This window comes from Neolamprologus multifasciatus, chromosome 14 (assembly GCF_963576455.1).
Source record: "Neolamprologus multifasciatus chromosome 14, fNeoMul1.2, whole genome shotgun sequence".
Lineage (NCBI taxonomy): Eukaryota > Metazoa > Chordata > Actinopteri > Cichliformes > Cichlidae > Neolamprologus > Neolamprologus multifasciatus.
Window position 1 is genome coordinate 33,626,334 of NC_140452.1, and position 16,490 is coordinate 33,642,823.

A 16,490-nucleotide genomic window follows, 5' to 3' on the forward strand; every position below is an offset into this window, starting at 1 on the left:
CCTTGTGACCTTGCATGAATGCAACTCTGTTGTTCTGAAGTGTAAAACCTCAGTCAAACTAATGTTACAGCACTCGATATGTAATAGCCTTTTTTTGGGTGGGGGCAATCTCATGACTACTTATGTTGCATCTTCATACATGCAAATGGAAAGAGAAGCAGCTGTTAACAACATTTAAATATATACACTTGTTATTACTTCCAACAGAGTGTGCCCAGCAGAGCACGCCAACTTCCCTCCCACCAGTTTTAGAGGCAACTGATGTCTGTGCATGTCACACAGACAAGCCTCTTAAACTGCTACCCCTGTACGGATGTCAAGCTGCTCCACCTGGAAACACCATCTGGTGAAGCAGAATTCCTGCTGCTTGGAGTCCACTTAAACACGGTGTGAAGGACGTGAGGAGAGACGTTTACACCTGCATAAAAACCCAGTTACACACACCCTCTAATACGGGGGTAAATATTGAAGAAAGCCACTTCCGTGAGCCAACCTGACCTGCAGGGTCCACTTCAGTTACACACAATCACAACACAACAATTACTCACACACAAACACAGTTGATGCTAAGATTTTCTTCCCAAAGTAGAGGTTTTCAGTAACCACATCCATCAGCACGAATCCTATCACAGAGTGTGATTTTCCATCTGTTCATTCAGTCAGCTAGCTGAAACAATCCAAGGAGGGCCACAGCACACACTTACACAGTCTCCATCACCTGCCATAACATTACATGGCCCATATGATCATATACAGTATGTGTGAAAACGTGCCAATGATGGGATGCAGTTCTCTTTTATGTAACAAAGTTTTCGGGCAACCGTGACAGCATGATCACAGCTGTCAAATATTAAGCTTGTTTATTAAAAAAAAAAAGATAATAACATTGAGAACATCTGCCAGTGACAGGTTCTTAAGTATTAATATGGGAATCTGCACGAAACACTAAAAACACAGACTGGATCAACCCAGCTGTTGATTCAGCAAAGACAGTAAAGTGGTGCAGTTTTATGTCTATGAAACTATGATCAATCCCAAATGTGCAAAGCTGACTGATTATGACACTTGGGGTGGGTGTAATATAATGGGGCCAGTTCCCGTACTTATGAAGTCATAATGTTTTTCAAGCCTTTTTGAGCCCTAAACTAAAAATCAAAATTTCAAACCACTCATATGTACTTCACGGTCCTGTTACTCAAAATATCCACAGTATGAAAATGAAATAAATTCCAGATTTGACTGCTTTTAGATGGAACAACGTCAGACTGACTGTTTCCAGAACCTGCTTACAGTCTGAAGCAATGAAAATACATTTTAAACATCCACAGATGAGCAACAAGGGCTATGACCGACCGAGACCTTACTCTCTACAGTTAACAGCAGGGCTCGCAAAATTGCTAGCCCGACGTCCCGGGGCTAGCAATTTTGCCAGTCGGGCTACCAAAATCGATCTCTGCCCTGCCCGTCGGGCTATCGTAGGTTGCGCGTTGCAACTTCTTATCTAGTGCGCGGCTTTTATTTTGACAGCGAATGCGCACATGCGGACCACTTATGTGCACCCTCGATTTCTGAGTCAACAAGCGCCTTTGTTACTGGGACCAGTAATTTTAATACAGGCCCCCATTAGAACCCATGAGAAATGCAAGAAATGCATTATTGCAATCTGCAGTCTGCAATATCTTTCCCAGAACAAACACCAATTGCAAATAACATACTAAAAATAAACCTGAAAAATCTGTTTAGAACAGCGTACTATGTTGCAAAGAGTGAACTACCACTGGCACAATTTAGCAGTGTTTGCAAACTTCAAAAAGCAAATAGCCTAGATCTTGGTTCCTCTTGCCTCTTACCCGTGACTTCAGTGGAAATTTCTAATTCAGGATCTGACACAGACTGATTCATGTTCTACACAGTTCTTACAAGTTCATAGAAATTTCTGTTCAATTAGAACCAAGTATTTGAGTTGATGATTGTAATTTTTATACAATGTTGTAATTTGTTTCAGGAATTTTTTGATTAATGTTTTGTTTCTGTTACAATATTATACTTTTATACATCAATGTATAATATTTTAACGGAAACAAAACATCAAAAAAATTGCTCTCTTTTATTATCCGGGCTACTTAAATTTATTTTGGGCTACCAAAAACTGAAGAGTCCCTGCCCGAAGGGCTACCAGGGATTTTGAAATTTTGCGAGCCCTGTGCAGCATTACCACAAACCGAAACCCCCTGCCAAACTCCTATGATGTGCATACATGAGGACTAGTCTGACAAGTGTTCATGGAAATGAAGCACATGGAGCTCATCAAGAGACCTCGGGCATTCCTCTGGGCATGAACTGCTGCCACTGTGGCTTCATGACCGCTGAATGGCGATCACAGCTGAAAGGCAGCAGGAGCTGGTGAGGCTGGACAAGCAGACATCAATACTAATTAAAAGCCGCCTTCATCATTTTATGTCTTTGTTACAATCAAAGCTGATGGGCTTTCCGTCCTCATGCTTGTCATGTTATTTGTAAATCATGGCGAACATCCTACCAAATCCCTCTGCTGTGGTTTTGCTAAGTGAGGTTTTGAAAGCACAGTGAGGGGAAGTGATGAAATCCAGCGGCTGAACAGGCATAAGGAAATCGAGTAGAGCTGTCTGGATTTATGCGAGTGTCGCATGCTTAATGAGAAGTCTTTGTTAAGGGTTCTTTGTGGACATGTGGCAGTGTGGATTTATTTGTAGCCACATCAACGAGCCCATATCACAAAGACGAGTTGAATGAACTCCGACTTAATATAGACAATGTGCAGTGATGTGTGCAATGAGACTGTACAGCCGATAATCCTTCACAGCAGCAAGTGAAATACTTGGCAGGACAATCGCATCCCTCCAACATCTTATTAGCCTCTCTCTGCAAAGGCAAGTCCATTCTTTAGCGCAGCAGCTTAACAGATTAGAAACTAAGTCTTTGCAATATAAACCGATGGTACAACATCATCGCCATTCAGCCTGCAGCTTGTGACGGGCTGAACTTTGCTCTCGAGAACAAGGAACGCGCTCTTGGTGCACGTGGAGCCTGTGGAGCTTGTGCGTACGCATGTTCCCTTGACAGCAATCAATCAGCTCACTAGCAGTAGCCTTAGCATATGGATAGTTTCCATAGTAACCAGCTCCTTGCACCCCCACTGTGTGATGTCACTGTACGGGTAAAGACACAGATGCAAATGTGCTCTGTGCAGTCCACTGTCTGCATCTGACTGCAGCCTGTTAAAGTTGAGCCAAATTCAGTTGTTTCAGCTCAGATGGAAAAGACCGTAATAAAAAGTAGCTTAATAACAGCAGATCCCCCAATAAAGATACAGCTGCACACCCCAATTTACAGCTTCAATACCACTGCTGTAATTGGACTTCTAGGTTATAGAAGTAGGTTCTATAAAGCAGCGGTCTCCAACCTTTTTTGCGCCACGGAACGGTTTATGCCCGACAATATTTTTCCACGGACCGGCCTTTAAGGTGTCGTGGATAAATACAACAAAATAAAACTAGTACCGGTACCGAAAAAGAGAAGATTTATTCATAACACACGTGAAAAGACCAAGGAAAACCGAGTTAACGATCAAAACGATAACAAAATAACGCTGAAAATCGATAAAAACCCTGAAAACCATACATTTCACACCTGAGCCTCAACTCCCGCCGTCCGGTACCAAACGACTCACGGAACCGGTACCGGTCCGAGGCCCGGGGGTTGGGGACCGCTGCTATAAAGGGTTGTTCACATTTTCACAAGTGTACTTACACTTATTTTTAAGCCAATTTATTTATTTATTTTTTTAAACAAATGGAAAATTAAAACCTGCAGAGCGCTTCTTCCACACTGCGCTGCAGAAGTAGTGCACAGTGCAAGGGGGAGTGAGTGCTTGGAGACCTACGTTCAGAGAACCTTTGATGACTTCTGATCACTTGTGTTTAACCCTCTCAGGCTCAAATTAAGTTTTAGTTGCTAATTGCTAATGGGTCCTGCAGTGGTACTTCTGAGTAAAAAAACCTCATAAAATATGTATTTGGGGTAATCAGGTTGTTAGTTTTTAACTGTTGCAAATCGGCAACGCCTGCCTTGAGAGGGTTAAAAAAAATATAAAAAAATAAATAAATACACATACAACATTACACAACACATTTATGTCTCCCCCTGTTACACAGATGAGATCACTATTAAGATCACTATGGCTGAAATAACCAGACAGGTGTCTAACAGGGGAATGCATAAAAAAAATGAAAATATTCCTTTGTAACAACATTTCTTGATGTATTTGTTTACACTCAAGCAACCACCCAGCTGCTGTCCAATTAGTTCATATTTTTCTGCTCTGTAGCCACACTGACTACACTGACTCTTCTTGTTGTAATTGCAGCAAGAAGAGTCCATCTGCTTCTTGCACATTTGAAATAGATTTAAAATTTATATATTTATATTTTTAATGACTTATAATTACATTAAGAATTTTTTTATAAGCCCGTCAGTCAAAATGACAGAGAAAGTCAAAAATCTGCTCAGATTGGGCCTCTGTGTGGGTGCGTGCATGTCCATTTGTCATAAACGAGTGTGCATCATGTCAGCATTAGGTTTATATGCTTATGAATATTGATGTGAATTATGAATGCTATAAGTGGTTCCTTAATGTCTTTGTGTACTCCTATAGAGGTCAGCATGTTTAATGTACATTTATCTCAGCCCACACCTACAATAGTTGTTTTCAGAGATACTACATGTGCATGCATCAGCAAGGAGAGCTGAGCAAAAAGAGAAGAAGAAAAAAAACTTCATTATTTAGAGTGCAATGATGTCATTACACGTGAAAAACCATTATTTGCAGTATTTCACCCATTACTCTCTGACAGTGCTCTCCTGAGGGATGTGGGGTTTCTACAAACTTGCTGGAAGCCAGCCAGTCACTGCCGGCACAAGCTGGTCTCCATGGTAAGGGTTGCCTGGGGTGACAAGTGATCCTGTCAGACACTGATGATGAGCACTAACAGAAGGTAGGCACTGTCCATCAGCTGATAGACTCGACTAACACTGACAAGTGATCCGAGTTTGGATTACAAAACTGCTTCTGTTCAAATCTGCATATGTTCAATCTCAGTTGAATCAGTCTCAGATTCGACTTCACACCACATACAGCTGTGACTATGTTCAGACTGTTGGGATATTGGAGCTCATTTTAGAATATCACTGATGAGCAACAATACAATTTAACACAATTACTTTTTTTTTTTTAATTCTCGAGTGCTACTGTACATGCTTTAAATCTTAAATAAATATATCTTAAAAATATAGTGACATATTTGGACAATATATGTCACTGACGCACCGCATTATTGCCATTCAACCCAAAACTGGTTCAGCACCATGCATGTCATCTGACATGCAAACTGACTGTTAGAGCAGGTTTAGCAAAGAATCTTTATCATCCTTTGGAGGCATTTAAGTCAGCTTAAAAGTGGAGCTCTTTGCCAATTCTTTATCTTTCCTCCTGCTTCCAGTCTGCCGTGTGAGTGTCCAAGTGTGCGCTCTCCCTTTCACCTACCGCACTCATGACTTATTTGGAATAGCCAGAGACTCAACTGACAGATTTACGGCACACTAAAGGGGAGATGGACTATGAAAACACGTGGATAAGGACGACTGAGCACCTGATGCACTAGGTGGACAGAAGAGGCCCGCAGGCTGGCAGGTACCCCCACCCACCTAACACTTAAACAAGAACAAAGGGTAGGAAGGGGAGGTGAGCTCAGAGTTGGCAGCACGTCAGTTTGTCTGGCCTCACTCAGGTGTGACAGCTTGTGGGTAACTGTTGATGGTTCCCTTTACTTTCACATGTGCAGCCCACTAATTTTAAGTGCATAGACATCAGCTCACCATTACAGACGACCTAGTTATGTCTTACTTAGAAATTGAGGCTTAGGTAGGTCCATCTTTCTGGTACGTGTTCCAATTTAGTGATCCTTGAATTCCACCCACTTTTCCCTGCCTTCCTTCAATATGACAAATGTACTGAGGTAACAGGCTCCTAGCCATGCTTATCCAATACATTAGCATAAAACTGGTGGGGTTGTCAGACCTACTTTTAAAATGATGGGTGCATGTGTCTATATAAATAGCCCTTAAGGTGCTTAAGCAGCTCTGTTCCCAAAATGAGGGGAAAAGGGAGCCAGAGAGCATGTCTTGGAATGGACAGAACAAGATGACCTGTGTGGGCGATGAAGGAAACTGTGGTTTAAAAAAAAAACAAAAAAACAAAAAAACCTCAAGGGATTTCACTCTATACGCAATTGGCAATGCAGCTGTCTAAATTGAATGGTCCACTCAGAATGCTAAACTAATCAGACATCATTAGTGGAAGAATTTTGTATTAGCTTCTCGCTTCCTTTTACATTGCATCGGCAAACAAACGAGTTCCACACAATCAACTGCCATGAATTTAGTCTCTGCTCAAGAAATGGAGGCTAACAATAGAATTACTACACAGACCACTAAAATAAGTGATAGCTAACAGCACATGCAACATTATAGGCAAACAAACAACCAATCTTAAATGGGCTTAGTATAAATGTGTTTAGCTACAGTGGTCATTCCATACCAGTTCTGCCTGGGAAGCTTTCTAATACGTCTTAGGAAGGCCCTTGGTGTGACAGCTCCTTAGTAGTGACGCTAAATATTACCAAGATGGGATCTGCCATGTTAATATTATGACATCTCTGGTGTACGGTGAAAGGCAGCTATAATGCGTCATCCATCTTTACATGCAGTCTTGCAAGAGAGACCCAACTGTTTACCCACTACCTCAGTCAAATCTCTAATTGCTGTCAATCATAACCAAATGCATGTAGCAACAGTTTGAAAACTCTGTGGTACATAACATAGGATAGAACACCAGTTGAAAAAGGGTGTCATTGAGGCTGTTTCATTGTTCTACTCAAAGTGCACCCACAAGAGCAGCACTCAGCCAGTCATCAATCAGTGATCACAAGTCCTAAACTGATGTTCTCTTTACTTCAAAGGGTACTTCATTTAAATACTTAATTTACACCAAAATGGGCAGATAGAATTACCAGGATCACTTTAGCCAGAAAACATGTCTGACTGTTACATCTATACGATACTAGAAGTGGGACATTTTGGTCAACAACACCACATTCTGACTTAATAGCAAGCATAACAACACTTACTTTGGATTAAAAACAACAACAACAACAACCCCCCACACTTGGTAAGTGCTTGCAAGTCAGTGAATGACCTCAACCTTAATTTATGCAAGGTCTAAGATTAAGTTACAGCTTGCATCTGTGCTGTGAACACTGCTAACAGTGCTGAAAGCCAGACAGCGAGTAAGAAGAAACTATGGCTTTTACATTGCGCACTGTTTGTTGGTCAAGAATTGCCCTAAGTGACTGATCAACAATTAACCACCCACCTATGCACACAAAAGAAAAAGTCAGCTAACCCGTTTCCACAGCAACCTACCACTAGAGCAGGGCGATATGACCAAAAATATTTATCACGATATACATTTGAAAATTTGCAATAACGATATAATTGACGATATAATTGACACTAGACAAAATACTTTACAACTCCACAATTTTATTCATGAAAAAAAAAATTAACGTATTTTCACTTAAACAAGCAGCTGTTTTTTATGTGCATTAAAGTTATATAAAAATTTAAAAGTGCAAATGCAAATTCCTTGTTGACAGTTTAACCAAAAGGCATTTCCAGTGGAAATTGGCCGACATATCCTCAGCATAACCATGTATAATATCCACAATATAATAATCCACAGAGGTTATACACACACACACAAAATACGGTAATATTATGTTGAAGCACAGTATGTATCACTCGGATGATCTGATATCCTCGTGTTGGTGTTGTTCCCAGATCATCATGAAAATGTTGTTCCAGGTTCAACATTGCAAGTGACCAATCACATTATTGTGACGTTATTCTTTTGCGCACCAACCCATTCGTGCATTTATGAAATTCCAATGTTGCAAGGACAATATCGATTCTGCTTAGCGTTTATTAAAGGGTTAGGGTCAGGGTTAGGGTCCGTCGATCAGCGGACAAAGGCGGTTTCTCGCAGCTTAAGTACAGTTTTTTGTTTTACGCCGGTTTTTCCCGAAGTCGCAAAAGTATGACATCACAACATTCTGATTGGTCACTTGCAATGTTGATCCTGGAACAACCTTTAGTATGATGATCTGGGAACAACACCAACACGAGGATATCAGATTGTGTGTATCACTCCGCGAGGCTCCTGCCTATGAGAGCCGTAATGCTCGGACAATCCATCAAGCGGTGCGGATTCGTAGCTTAGCAACGTCGTACTAAAACATTTGACAGATTGTTAAGCATCATGTACATAAAATCGTTTTGAGGTCAGTAAACACAACCAGAATTCATACATAAGGCACACGGGATTATAAGGGGCACTGTCGACTTTCAGAAAAATCAAAGGATTGATTTTAAGTGTGCCGTATTTTCCAAAAAACACGGTAATAACGACGGCCCGCTAGCATGCTCTACCAAAAATAGTGCTTTGTTGTGTATCTGACGGACGAAAGCTAAACCAGTTCCACCACTGAAGTTGCAGCATTTTTACAAACCAATTCTGGTTCATCTGTTTCATTCACCGATCCGCTTTCGCCCTTCTCATTCTCCGTCGCTGCCATGCTTTTTCCCGCCATGTGCGTATGAAAACAAAGGCACTGTGCATGCGCATTTTACCCATATTCTATCGTGACATTTCATTTTCTTATCGTTGCCCAACATTATACCGGTATTACCGTGAACGGTATGATATGGCCCAGCCCTACCTACCACCACAACAAATGGGTGTGTAAACACTGGAATATATATAAAAAAAAAAAAAAAAAGGGGGGGGGGTATCAATGTTGAAAGGAAGGGGGAGAAAGAGGATGAAACAGGAGGGAGGTAATGAAACACAATGAGAATTGGAGGCAAATACACTTGATTTACAACCAGGGGTGGACATGCATGTCAGCAGGATGTCTGAATCCCTTTTTCTTATGTGGTGTAAATTGCTGCCATTACACCAACTGTGGTATCATGAGGCTGATAGAAAGATCAGGCCAAAATCCAGTGACACCATGATAGCCAGTTACAGGTATAAAAGTGATTTAAAGAAGTAAAAATAATAAATAATAAAAATAATAATAATAATAATAAACAAACAAATAAATCATGTCTCAGTAGGTGTGGCTTTCAACTGTATCTGGGACTCAAGGCCAAAGTTTGGCGTTGAGTGGAAGGCTTTGAGGATGAGAAAACTGCTTTAATGTTGTGTATTAAGGAACAATACAGACAGGAGAAGGGTAAAAGGATACTCATCTCTTTTCGCTTCCTGGGGAATGAGATGAAGAACAAAGGAGTCCAAGTGGGGGTAGAACGAGGGGAAGAAAGGAATGAAAGAACTACATGACACATGAAAAACCAAGAACCGAGAAAGCGAACAATCAGTGAATCCTCTGTGAGACCCAGGAATAAGGGAGCACTGACATCTCCGAGCATACATATTGACGCTTCTATTCTTCTCTACATCAGAGAGATGTGCTTTGTGTCTAATATCATACACTGATCTCCCATGTGCAACCTGCCACAACACAGGCTCGCCTGAACATTTGAGACTTCCAAACTCAACAGACAAAAACACAATATACCAGGCAGACAAAATGGGAGTGTGATTGTGTCGATTCATGGATCATTAATCTATAATTTAAGATGTTTAGAAGCAAAATGAAAACGAAAACAAACGGTTTATTTTTGCAAAGACTAATGAAGCTCGTCAATAGAAAACAAACTATAAATGTTCTGAGAGTTAAACTAATGAGAATCACTAACAATTTACTTGCTAAAAGCACATCCATTCCTGACAGACCAGTGCAGACTGCTGTATAGTCACTTCCATGCTATACTGGCACACCTTTTAGCTACATCTTATATGTGATTAGGTCTATGTTGCCCCAGAGAATTTACCCAAGCAGGTATTTTTGGAAACTCATCTTAGCATTTCATGTTTTTAACTATTACATCCATCGCAAAGATCACCATCATCACTGCTGAATGAGGAGTACCACCCGCAGGTCGGCAGCTCCTGATACCGGTCCTTTATCTTTTCTAGTCACAAACGATGCTGTCATGATGCCAGAACTTCAAATAGTATCACCCAGAAAAATAGGCAACACTCATGAAAAGACAGCACTGAATGAATATCTAATCCCACAGTAATTTTTACTGTTGATTAGAATAGTTTGTTTTTTTTGGACAGCCCTAGTCACAGAGTACCCGACAATCAAATGACCTCCAAAAGGCCTGAGCCTTGTGGTGTGGATTCACACTTTTCACACCCAAAAAAAACCCCCACACATTGAGCTCTTATATGTGGGAAACTGTGTACACCATACAGCCACATATCCACATCCTCTTATTAGACCAAACTGAGGGGCCAATTGAGACAGCCGAGCTTATATCCTCAGGACATTCCACTGATCATCGCTGTGACCGAACTCTGAAATCACATTACATTAAAAGAATGATACCACTGGCTGACAGTCGGCTGCTTAAATGTGTCGCCATATATTGACAATAAAAACAATTGACCAAATGTTCTGTAGGACAGAGACAAGAAATACCTCGTGCTTCTAAAGTTCGGGGCTGTGTCGTACTCACATTTTGAAAACAGCAGTAAATGTTAACACTTCAAAGCAAGATTTCCTTTAGTCTGGGCCGGACATTACAACAGCTTCACGTTCAGCTGTGGATTCATACATTCAGAACAATCAATGAGATCCCTCTTTTTGATAGCATACAACTTTAAAGTGGATTCTCCGTTTCAACCATGTTACTAGCTGTCCAAGGGCTTATCACTGATATAAAAAAGGACTAGCATACAGTGAGTTGTGAACTGAAACTAGTCAAAGAAAAGCGCCATGCCTAATCCTTACACAGACCACATTAGTATTTTAACATATTTTTCACACTTGCCAAATCCCACCTTCACACAAAGGTGGGAAAATGTTATCATATATACGCAACAAGTGTGATCGTCATGATGTAACGACAGATGTACTGTGGCATGTTTTGTTCACAGAGACAACTTTAACCTTAAGTTTCTCACCATTCAAGGCTAGACGCTTAACTCAGAAGCACACTGGGAAATCCTCCAGAACTCCCCCTCAACTGTCTGCTGTCCACACATGGCTCACAGCCATGGACACAGCGTCCGTGCCACACTGTTGGCAACGCCCCCGGCCTGTTTTGGGCCTGCGTGCAACATGCAGGCAAGAGCTGGAGGGTTGACTGAGGGCTGTTACGCAATCTGAGCCGACTCCAGTCTCTGGGTTAGGGAATGATGACATTTAACAGAAAACACACAAAGCCAGCGCACGCACGCACACACATTATGTTTAAGTTTGGGACAGCAGTGAAATGGACTGAGCTGGATGTTTGCCTTCTGCGTGTCTGAAAGTTGAAGTTTGTATGAAAGTGCCACAAATGAAGTATGAATAGTACGCTTTAGTACAGAGACATCTTTCAGCTGCTTCCTAGTGGTTAACAAAGCAGCAGTCCCTCCTATTGTGGGCTTTTTATAGATAGAAATGCACAATGAATTTCCAAATGCCTCAAACCATATATCCTGAGAGCCAACACATGTTATAAGCACTTGGAAATCATCCACACTATTACCACTGGTTCAATCCTCCACATCACTCGTGTATTAGATATTAGATAAACATGCCTTTCCTAGAATTGCTCCCTCTTCCTCCTCTCCCAGTTTCGCTGGACTCCAAGATGTTACAGCATAAATCACACCCTGGGTCACTGAAGCCCTAATGAGCTGCTCTAAATAGAAGTCTGTCCTGATTTGCAGCCATAAACATTACATATCCACAGTGTGGAAAATTTGCCCAACACATCCAACTCTCCGCATTTCTGCAGCGATGCAAATGCAATCAGCAAAACTAAAGCGGGCTCTAGTCGACTCGGTAGAGAGCTACGAGTTATGTGCTTTTCACACCGTCAAAGTTATTACACTTCTATATTTGAAACTCAAATCTGTGTGTGCATGCTGACTACAAATTAAGTTCAAGTAGGTATCAACACAGCAGTCCACAGACAACCTAAAAAGCTGCATGAGCTCTAGTAAGTGAAGCCCATGCAAAACTTAAGAATTAAGCAGAAAAGTCAAGACATTCAATTTGTGCCAGTCTCACTTTGGAAAGTGCTCCCCTAAATGCATGCTATGTAACATGTTTTGATAAATTATACAGTATTAAAGCTCAACACTGTCAGAAAACAAACAGCAGAAGGTAAAAGCAGATGCTGGAGATTACTGAAGACCGTAAAAGGGAATGGAAAGAAATTATATCTTCCTGTATCTTCCTATGTCATTTCTGTTGCAACACTTTCTTCATCTCTCCATGTGTTCCCCTCACCCACCAATCAGTCACAGTAAGCAGTTGCTCCTCCCTAAGCCTAGTTCTGCTGGAGCTGTCTTTTAAAGGAGAGTTTTTCTTCCCACAGTCACTTAGTGCTTGCTCTGAGGGAATTTGCATTTAGACGACTCGTTGTGAACTTGTGCTACATCCCAAACAAAAAACACTGATCTGAACAGTAGAGCAGGGCGATATGACCAAAAATATTTATCACGATATACATTTGAAAATTTGTGATAACGATATAACTGACAATATAATTGACACTAGACAATACTTTACAACTCCACAACTTTATTAGTGCAAAAAAAACCAAACAAACCCCATCAATGTATTTTCACTTAAACAAGCAGCTATTTTTTTTTATGTGCATTAAAGTTATATAAAAATGTAACAGTGCAAATGCAAATTCCTTGCTGACAGTTTAACCAAAAGGCATTTCCAGTGGAAATTGGCCGACATATCCTCAGCATAACCATGTATAATATCCACAAAACTTAAGAGGTTATACACACATAATACGGTAATATTATGTTGAAGCACAGTACGTATCACTCCGCGAGGCTCCTCCCTACGATAGCCGTAATGCTCCGACAATCCATCAAGCGGTGCGGGTTCGTAGCTTAGCAACGTCGTACTAAAACATTTGACAGATTTTCCAGTGCCGTGTACATAAAATAGTTTCGAGGTCAGTAAACACAACCAGAATTCATACATAAGGCACACGGGATTATAAGGGGCACTGTTTATTTTCAGAAAAAAAGGATTGATTTTAAGTGTGCCGTACTTTCCAAAAACACGGTAATAACGACGGCCCACTAGCATGCTCTACCAAAAACAGTGCTTTGTTGTGTATCTGACGGACGAAAGCTAAACCAGTTCCACACCACTGAAGTTGCAGCATTTTTACAAACCAATTCTGGTTCATCTGTTTCATTCACCGATCCGCTTTCGCCCTTCTCATTCTCCGTCGCCGCCATGCTTTTTCTGCCATGTGCGTATGAAAACAAAGGCACTGCGCACGCACGTTTTACCCATATTCTATGGCGATATTTCATTTTCTTATCGTTGCCCAACATTATACCGGTATTAGCGTGAACGGTATGATATGGCCCATCCCTACTGAACAGAACCTTTTGTGCCAGCCTGTCAGAAAAATAATTTCAGAGATTAAAGTGCAGAAAACACAGTGTTGTACTTACGATCTAGTCCGTTAACGTAGCGAATCGACACTTCACAGTGCCCCCACACAGCGCTGACGATAGGATAGAGTCTCTTGCCCTTCAGCCCCCTGAAAGCCACTCCTAAGTACTGTCCATCTACCATGAAGCTCAGCGTGCCTTCATCCATGTCTAGTATCACTGTCAGACAGTCCGGAAGCACAAACGATTCATCTGGCTCCAGGAAAGAGGGATATGTGGGTGCTGATGTGGAAACAGGCCGGTTCTTCCCATCATGGTAGAGTCTGTTCCGACCCAAGTCCCAGCCCCAGGACTCCGAGTCTGAGCCCACCAAGGCTGTGTAGCCCACCGAGTGTAGAGGCGCTTCAGCAGAGGCCACTCCCACAACAGCGTGGGTGCCTCTCTGTCTGGCTGGCCAGTGAATCCTCCATACATGGAGGCCCCTTGTATATCCCACCTTAGCTCGGATACAGTCCGTGCTTTGTGCTACAGGGTGTCTGTGGAACGTCAGCTTGTCATCCTCCTTAACAAAGACATTGAGTGATCGGTCGTCAGGGTTCCAGGCATGCTGAAGCTGAGTCTCTGGGCTCGCAGGGGGCATGTCCAGCAGCAAGTCCAGCCTAGGTGGCCGACAGAAATCTGGGCCCCGCAGTTCACGTCGAACAGGCCTGTATGATGGCTCTCCACGTACATCGACTGACTTAATGGTTCCAGAGATCTTTTGGCCCATGGTTGGGAAGGTGCAAGGAAGGAAGGGTCAGAGGGGAGGGAAATGGATGGACCAAGGGTGATAATGAGGGGCCGGTAAGTCCTGACGTTACCTCATGGGCGCAATGGTAATGCAGAGTCTGGTTGGAAAGTACCGTCTTCAACCAGGGGAAACAACACTCCTGAAATGTAAGAAAACACAAAATTAATTCAAAAGAGTTAAAACATGACACATTCATTTTCAGCTCCTTATTTTTATTCTTGGACTATTTTGTATATTCTACTTTAACAGTGTACATCTGATTGGTGCAGCCAGTTAGTTCATTCAGCTGCCTTTAAAGAGAGTTCCTCATCCCAGTCAGAAACCAGCTGTACTGCTATGGACTGTAGCCACCAGTGCTTGTTGTTCTCTTATGGAGATTCTGTGCAAGTGTGCGAGCCAATCTAACCAGAACTTCAACCATGGAAAAAAGGGAAAAAAAAGGTCATGTGCTGGTCATCAAGGCTGCAAGGCAAAGTGCTGCTGACACTACTGGCAAAGACTTTAAAGTGCTGGCACCTGCACCATAGGGCCTCATGACAGTATATATAGTTGGGTTGTTTGTTTCTTTCTTTTTTTAAAAACACACACACACAGGAACATGACTAATGCAGAAACAGGACATGAACAGCACCAGCTGCCAGACACTTTTAACATTCCTATTGAGGTTTCACACATGACATGCACACATTGCTTAAGAGTCTTCTGCTGGGAAAAATCTATTCCCCGACTCGCTGGCAGCGATTCCTGTCGGTTGTTGGCTGTCAGTGGTTGCAAAGTGCTGCACTGAAAACATCCTAGTGATTGCTTTGTTTGCTAGCAGACTGCCAGGGTTGGCTATAGTATATCATGTTGACCTGCAAACAGTCGCTGTCTATTAGTTGGGCAGAGGTAAAACATTCAAAAGTGCAAACAGTAAAATTGGGAAGGTTCACCCTAAAGGTAAGCTGCAGCTCTGATACACAGCTTTTACTTTGATGGTTGCATCCATTTCCAATTTGTGTCACACTTCAGTTTCACTACAACTCAACAGTGCTAGTAGACTGTTAGTAGTCTGTCACTTACATTTAAACTACAACCACAATACACTAACAACCAAAGCATACATGCACAAGGAAGCTGCTGGAGCTATACACATTTTTCCCCAAGTGACAGGTGGTTAACCAGGGGTCACTGAGTGGTGTCTTGGCCTGCATGACCAAGGCCTTATTTTCTGCCATCACCCTTCTGCCACACACAACTGTTTTTTCCCCCCCTCATGACTAGTGGTTGGCAGATGGCCACCATCCTCTCTGTAAACCTGGATCTTAAGTTGTCACACATCCATAGTGGGATACAAGTTAAGTGTCATAGCGGCCCATGTCTGCAAAACCTCAATATCAAAAGTTACTTTGGTAATGAAAGTGATTTGACATTTGAGTGACATTTAAGTTACACCATGTGCGACTGTTTATTTGCCACTTGATACCTTGTCAGTCATTTGTACACCATGTACTGAGTTTGCAGCAGTCTAAACATGTGACTTGTCTGCTTTTACACTATTATCCAAAAAGCTGAGAAGATGACATCTGGTTCATGGACTGACCCATCTACTACATCTTTGGGGGAGGAAAAAAAATAACTTTAGAAAGTAAAACACATGACACACTCAAAAGCATTTACAACATTTTTGATCAAACAATCTGTGAAGAATCATTTAAGAACTCAGCTTTAACAGAGAAGGAGAGCAGAATTGCTTATATTTGCTGCTGACTTCCTGTGAAATCACGTAGGATGCACTCGCTTTTAGCCAATTCCTCCTTCACAAAGCACACAATTGTGACGCAATTCATATTTTATAAGCCTGTAAGAGAACGTAGCATGCTGAGCTTTCCCAGCAAGCAAACTGAAAGCCTGAAGCTACTTCTAAACACAGGTGCAGAGTTTCCCTCGAATGACTTAGCTGTTCCAAATATGCTACACTGGCATTACTCCGTGCGCAATCCCTCCACAGTGTTTTTCACACTCCCCTAGAGTTTCTGAGGAAACAACTCTGCAGGGTTCTTCCAG

The 16,490-nt window shown here is 41.9% G+C and overlaps 1 protein-coding gene across 5 annotated transcripts in view; it reads right to left on the reverse strand.

The window, feature by feature from the left end:
* Positions 1–16,490, reverse strand: part of LOC146504474 (SPRY domain-containing SOCS box protein 4-like) — a 49,127-nt gene that overhangs the window by 5,543 nt on the left and 27,094 nt on the right. For all 5 annotated transcript variants that reach the window (XM_085131089.1, XM_085131088.1, XM_085131093.1 and 2 more), the window contains one exon: positions 13,715–14,583. In XM_085131089.1, the coding sequence (XP_084987215.1) occupies positions 13,715–14,423 (709 nt within the window). In that variant the 5' untranslated portion in view covers positions 14,424–14,583. The remainder of the gene's footprint in view (positions 1–13,714; positions 14,584–16,490) is intronic.